Source organism: Psammomys obesus, unplaced genomic scaffold (assembly GCF_907164565.1).
Source record: "Psammomys obesus unplaced genomic scaffold, mPsaObe1.curated_primary_1811, whole genome shotgun sequence".
NCBI lineage: Eukaryota > Metazoa > Chordata > Mammalia > Rodentia > Muridae > Psammomys > Psammomys obesus.
The window spans coordinates 8,622,768-8,630,388 of NW_026586589.1; the positions used below are offsets into that span (position 1 = coordinate 8,622,768).

Below are 7,621 nucleotides of genomic sequence, written 5' to 3' on the forward strand. Positions count from 1 at the left end.
GGAAGGAAGGAAGGAAGGAAGGAAGGAAGGAAGGAAGGAAGGAAGGAGAAAGAAAATGAAAATGTACTGGGGAGGGAAGGGGAGAAATGAGGAGAAGTAGAAGGTTAAAATTTTAAAAATGGAGAAATAAAGTTTAGCATATTACTAAGTGACAGAAATATCTGTTAAGAAGACACTGAAAAAAAGTTTTTACTAAAAACACTGCCAGTCAGGTGTCACTAAAAACTGCTTTACTGTGGTTAATTCCTGTCTAACACAAACCAGTATATCCTACCAAATGTAAAATGTTTCAGCTCACACTGTAAAAATAGTGTAATAACACAGAAGATAACCCTGTAAGTGTGGCTCACAGAATGGACTTCAGCTTGTACTGACTGTCTAGCACTACCAAGAACCTGAAGTCATTTAAACTCAGTCAGACACTGCTACAGATGGTACTTATGGCCATCATTGGCAGTGGAGGGGGTAAAGCTTCAAAGACACATTAGCTGTATGAATAGCATTTTATTTGATAGCAATTTTATCAATCAGTTCTGTAGTCACAGGCCAACTGTGTCAACTTTTATTCATCCAGCTTTTTAACTTTCAGAATTTTTTTAAATTTATAGAAACACTGCAACAAAAAAAAAAAAAAAAACTTAATGTGATCAGTGCCTTAGCATTAATTATTTATTTTATTAAGATACTGGCAATTGAATTTATGGCCTCACACATGCTAGATTAGCACTCTACCGCTAAGCTATATTCCTAGACCAATACTTTTTAAAAAGGAAATAAGCATTTTTTTTTCTGGAAAAAAAAAAATCAGCAATAACAATAATCACAAATACCACACTAACTATTTTTGTCAGCCACAAAATAATAACTGACCTGGTCACGCTGGCCATTTCTGCTTATAACCCCAGCACTTGGAAGGCTGAGACAAGAAGATGGGATCTCAAGTGCAGTCTAGTGCTAAGGAGATGGCTCAGGGTTGACACACTTGCTTTATAAGCATGAAGACCTGTGTTCAGATCCCTCGCATCCACACAGAAAACTGGTGCGGGAGCACATGCTTGTAATCCCAGCACTGAGCAGAAAGGTGGAGACAGGCGGCTCCTAAGGCTCTCTGGCTAGACAGTCTAGACAAACTAGAAGATCGTGAGCAATCCTGTCCCAAACAACACTGCAGAGGGGGCTGGAGACAGGGCTGGGTGTCTAAGAATACATATGGCTCTTGTGAGGACCTGGATTCCCGGTGTCCATGTATCAGGCAGTGCACAGCCACCTGTAACTCCAGCTCAATGGGACTGTCCAGCGGAGCCCACATCCAGGTGACTTATACTCACACACACATACATACATATCATTAAAAATAATAATTTTTTTAAAGGCAGATAGTGATTGAGGAGACATCCTGATGTCAACCTCTGGGATCCACTGATGCATGCACACGTGAGGGAACTCCCACCACCACTCACAGCTCACACACACAAAGAGAGAGACAGAGACAGAGAGAAGAGAGGGAGAGCAGCCAGCCTAACATACACAGCATAATACTGTCTTCAAAAAGGGAGGGGAAAAGTAATCACTTACTCTCTGAGCATGAAGTTTCACCATTAGTAACAACGTCAGCTTCTACTTGCAGCCCATCAAGACAAACTGACAAATCTCCCATTGTCTCTGCTGGCTCTTTGTCACCTACAAGCTGCAAAGTCATAACTACTTCTTCAACTGAAAAAGAACAAAAATGATATAAAAAAGATCACTCTTTCTACTATGTGTAAACTGTTCTACTAGACAAAGTCTTAAAGACCTCTCAGAATAGAATGTTAAAGGAGAATTTTGCCTATATATAACATTTAATATATATATATATTAAATACCTGAGTCATTTATTATATTCGTTCCATCCTTGTAAGGCCATAGTATAAATCAAACCAGCATAAAAACAAAGATTACTTAGCAATATAAACTTGGGTTACATTGAATAAAAACATAATTTGAGAACGGATTATATATCATAAGACCTAAATAAGTATTTTTTAAATCCTTAAAATTATGTCAAGTGGTAGAAAAATAACTCACATTTAAAATATGATATACTAACAAAAATGAGTTAATGATTTTATAAATGAAAATAAAACCACAACCATCTACAATAGAAAACTTCAAAATTAACTTTAGAAATACACACTGAGAAATCTACCTATGCCTTTAACCCTAACATGACATTTGCCTCTCTGAAGTATTTTTTTCTTCATCTCTGCCTTAAATCTTTGTTTTTCTGTAACTGACTATGTACTAATTTATAAATATTTATTTACTGAAGAAATATTTAATAAAGTCCCATATCCAAAATGAATGACCAAACCAAGGTTAGTCAGAATGCTTTAAACAGTTTTAAGATTTTTCTGTCACTCCTTAAAACCACATAAATATGTTATAGTTGTTTTGTTTTGCTTTGATCTATTTCTTATTTCACAATGTAACCCTCACTGGCCTGGAACTCAATATAAAAGTCAGTCTGGCCTTGAACTCATAGAGATCCATCTGCCTCTGCTACCTGTGCTATGACCAGGGTCACTACCAGTAGCTCAATAACCATTTTAATTTTAGAACAAATATTTCTGTAAGTTGTTCCATATGTTTACAAAAGAATTTATTCCAAATAACAGCAAAATACATTTTATGTTACTCTTACATACATACGTTTCATATTGTTTGACTTTAATGTTTCATAAATATCTAATCCAGCAGTTCCCAACAAAACATCAGATTTCAGGGTCTGGTGACTCCACACACGAAAATATAATTTACTCGTAGGGGTTACGATGCTGAAAGTAAAAAAGGAGGGAAATATTTTCATTAAACATCACAATGAAATCCTTAATAAGTTACAATCAAGCTTTAATGTCTAAAATCTCTCTATTGTGCCTCTTTTTCTTAAATTAAAACAAATCATTGATTTATTTGTTGGATGTGGAGGTCAGAGGACAACTTGCGGGAGTTGGTTCTCTCCTTCCACCGTGTGGGTCTCAGACATCTAACTCAGGTCATCAGTTTGACAATTTTGCAAACAAAATCTCAAGATGATCTTCAGTAAATTCTTACTAATTCAATTTTACTTTTATTTCTTCCATCTTTTGCAACAGGGTCCTACTTATATAACCCTGGCTGGCCTAGAACTCACTATGTAGAGCAGGCTGGCCTGAAATCTGATGCAGTTCTCCTACTCTGCCTTCTACATACTAGGATCACATGCATTTAATTTTTAAATTTCATTCATTTTCTTAAAAGTATCATTAGACACATCAAAATGACATACATTATTGGTATATCATTTGTTTTGACATTTACTACAAATAGCATAATCAGATAAGTTTGTTGAAGATAAAAGCTTGTAGTTTCTCATCTTGAGATTTAAAAGAACATCTTTTTTTCCTAGTCAGTTTATTTCTTTCCGTGAAAAAAAATCAAGAATAGTAAATATCAAATAATAAAAATAATGTCTGTATTTTATACCGTAACAACTAGTTACATTCTGATCTACATTTTATAAGTCTATGCTCCCCAAAACATATGAGCTGCATAATTTTAAAATCTACTCATTGGCAAATATGCTTTTGGTCTTAATTTTAAAAATTACAGTCCCTTTCAATGAGTTCTCAGAATCTCAAGTTGTACTACCAACATCTGACATTTCATCAGTAAGTGCTCAAACTGAGCACTAGTTTTTATGAATTAATACTTCCCATAAAATTATTAGCATATATAGCACATGCATATAAATTATACAAGTCTAGTATCTTAATATTTGCAAATATTAGCAAACAACTATTATAGGAGAAAAACCTGTATAGCTACATAAAGGATATTAGATGTGTATACATTCAGCCAGATGTGTAACCAGATGTGTATTAAATAAAATTAAATATAAAAGCAGAGGCATAGGGGCTGGCAAAAATGGCAAAGAGTGTAAAGTGCTTGCAGTACAAGCCTAGTGACCTGAGCTCAGTCCCAGAAACCCACAGAAAGGTAAGAGAAAAGTGACGCCACAAAGTTGTCCCCAAACCTAAACACAACATGCACCCCTCCATAAACATACACAAAATAATAATAATAAATTCATTTAAACAAATTAAATAGCTTTAGTGATAGCTCAGTGGTTAAAAGAACTAAATGTGCTTCAAAAGGACAAGAACTGGACTCCAGCTCCAGGGGACCCCTGGCTCTCTTCTAGCCTTTGAGGGCACCACACACATGCACAAACACAGATATAAATATAAAATAAAGTGCATTTATATTTACCTATAAATACAAAATAAAACTATAAAATTTTAAAATAAAAATGAAATCTGATTTATATGGTACAACTTTTTTGGTATAACATTTTTTTGTGTGTCTGTGGTTTTAAGACAGGGTTTCTCTGTGTAGCCCTGGCTGTCCTGTAGCTCACTCTGTAGACCAGGCTGGCCTCAGACTCACAGAGATCCACCTGCCCCTGACTCCCTGGGTGCTGAGATTAAAGGCGTGCACCACTGCCCAGCTTGGTATAACTTTTTTCATATAACATTTTTAAAATATAACAAAATTGAATACTGATTTACAGGGGCAATATAATTTTAAAAATACAAAACTTTTTTTAAGCAGGGTTTTACAGTATAGTTCAGGTATGTCTAATACTTGTAATCCTCCTATCTCAGCCTGAGGTGGGCTGGAATTGTATGCATGCACCACAATACCCAACATATATAGACACATACGCAAAAGGGGAAAATGGGGGACAGGACAGGAGCCTGCCACAGAGGGTCTCTGAAAGGCTCTATCCTGCAGGGTATCAAAGCAGATGCTGAGACTCATGGCAAACTTTGGGCAGAGTGCAGGGAACCTTATGAAAGAAGTGGGTAATAGTAAGACCTGGATGGGACAGGAGCTCCACAAGGAGAACAACAGAACAAAAAATCTGAGCACAGGGGTCTTTTCTGAGACTGATCTCCAACCAAGGACCATGCATGGAGATTACCTAGCACCCCTGCACAGATGTAGCCCATGACAGTTCAGTGTCCAAGTGGGTTCCCTAGTAATTGCAACAGAAACTGTCTCTGACATGAACAGATTGGCCTGCTCTTTGATCACCTCCTCCTGAGGGGGGAGGAGCCTTATCAGGCCACAGAGGAAGACAATGCAGCCAGTCCTGATGAGACCTGATAGACTAGGATCAGAAGGAAGCAGAGGAAGACCTCCCTATCATTGGACTTGGGGAGGGGCATGTGTGGAGAAGGGGGAAGGTAGGTGGGAATAGGAGGGGAGGAGGGAGGTGTTCATGGTGGGATACAAAGTGAATAAAGTGTAATTAATAACAATTTTTAAAAAATTAAAAAAAGAAAAGGAAAGAAAAAAAAAAAAAAAGAATTGCCGGGCAATAGTAGTGCCCACCTTTAATCCCAGCACGTGGCAGGCAGAGATTGATAGATCTCTGAGTTCGAGACCACCTTGTTCTACAGAGTAAGTTCCAGGACAGCCAGGGCTACACAGAGAAATCTTGTCGCAAAAGGGGGAGGGGATTAAGTGCTGCATATGGAAACACACCTACAGTGCCTACACTCAGGAGGCCTGAGGCAATGGATTGGAGAATTCAAGGACAGTCTGAGCTACAGAGAGTTCCAGGCAAGCCTGGGCTACACAGTGAGACCCTGTCTCAAAACAACAAAACATTAACAAGAAAGTTCTATAAAGTGAGTTATTCTCAACCTGATTCAGCCCCAGTTTAAGAAAAGGGCTACTGGAACTAGAAAGAGGCTCAGCACTTGATGCTTTTTTTTTTTTTCAGAGGAACTGATTTCTGGTCACTAGCATAAACATAGTGGCTAACAAACATTAAACACTTGCAACTCCAGTTCCAAGGGATCTGACTCCTGCTTCTGACCTCCAAAGGTGCTATACATATTTGGTGCACAGTCATATATACAGGCAAAACAGACATACACATAAAATAAAAATTAATCTTTTTTAAAGGCTATTATAATGATGTAAATATATTTAATATTCAGATATAAACTTTTAAATTAAAAACTAAAATTAAAAGGGAGAGCTATTATTCTCACTTTCCTTGAGTGGCAACAGAGGTACCATCACCAATGCAATTAGAATAGATGATAACAGACCAGAAAATCAGATAGGAAACCATCTAAAAAGACACAAGGAGGAAACTAGAGGACAGAGCCCTTGGAGCAGGTGGGGAAAAGTAAAAGAGAAAAGGGTGGTGGGGGTGGGGGGGAACAAGCACACTAGAGTCTCGTCTCTGCTCAGGTCTAACTAAACAAGCGCCATATGCAGGAACTTACACGGTAAGCGGTTGCTTCCACTTGGGACTGTTTGTGTTGTTGCATTTTTCTGTCTTCTTTGACTGCCCATCTACAGTGACTTCTACATAAGGACTTGGTCCAAACCAATTCTTTTTATTTTCTTTAAGTTTGGCTGAGATGACTGTAAAAGAAAAGAGAAAACACTTTAATATTTGAAATACTAGTTTAATCCTTGATCAATGACACTTCACCAAAGATTAAGGCACTTTTCATTTATAAGCAGCTATTCCCTAAAATATTTATTCATTTCGTTTATTGATGAGATTTATATCTCATATATTCTGTCCTATCTTAGTAAATACATATACATACAGGACTTCTATATATCAGAAACTCAACTACCATGCACATCACCTCCATAGTCAGTGGCAAGATCATGGCCATGTGCCACCTGGTGGTACATGCCTGATCAAAATGAGTTTATAGCATAGCTCCTCAAGCAGCTAACATGCAGTTTAACATCTAGGAAATGAGCTAGCACAGGGCCAAGGTATAGTCCTACACCTGACTTCCCACATATCAAGTAGTTTTCAGCTTCTATGCTACTAAAGTCTTTGTGGTATCATTCAAGCCAGCTGCAGAGTAAACTGTCCTTGTGATGTTGTATACTCTGTAAACTGGACCTTCATCATGTTTTTGAAATTCGTAGGTGCGATGGTTTGAATGAAAATGGGGGGGAGGAGGGAGGAGCTTATGGGGGGATACAAAATGAAAAAAGTGTAATTAATAAAAAATTAAAAAAAAAGAAAGAAAGAAAAGAAAATGGGCCCCATAAGCGCATAGGATGTGGCACTATTAGGAGGTGTGGCTTTGATAGAGGAAGGATGTCCAGGGCTGGGCTTTGAGGTTTCTGAAGTACAAACCCAGCCCAGTATTACTCTCTCTTCTCTTCCTGCTGCCTGTTTATCCTGCTTCCTGTTTGGCTATCTCAGCTCTCTCTGCAGCACCATAGATGCCTGTGTACCATCATGCTCCCTGCCATGACGGTAACAGACTAAATCTGTAAGCCAGCCCCAATTAAATGTTTTTCTTTATAAGAGTTATCATGGTCAGGGTGTCTCTTCAGAGGATCTGTGGGCAGTGGCACACAGATCTGTGGCACACGCCTTTAATCCCAGCACTCAGGAGGCACAGGCAGGTAAATCTCTGTGTGTTTGAGGCCAGCCTGATCTATTAAGCTAGTTCCAGGACAGTCAAGGCTATACAGAGAAACCCTGTCAAGAAGAAAGGAGGAGGAGGAGGAGGAGGAGGAGGAGGAGGAGGAGGAGGAGGAG

General features: G+C 38.2%; 1 protein-coding gene across 1 annotated transcript in view; it reads right to left on the reverse strand.

Annotated features, from left to right (window-relative positions):
- The window catches only part of Itch (itchy E3 ubiquitin protein ligase), a 90,112-nt gene that overhangs the window by 53,133 nt on the left and 29,358 nt on the right, over positions 1 to 7,621 (reverse strand). The window contains exons 4-6 of the mRNA XM_055602210.1: positions 6,327 to 6,468; positions 2,692 to 2,816; positions 1,576 to 1,713 (exon numbers count right to left, since the gene is read on the reverse strand). Coding sequence (XP_055458185.1) covers positions 1,576 to 1,713; positions 2,692 to 2,816; positions 6,327 to 6,468 — 405 coding nt within the window. The remainder of the gene's footprint in view (positions 1 to 1,575; positions 1,714 to 2,691; positions 2,817 to 6,326; positions 6,469 to 7,621) is intronic.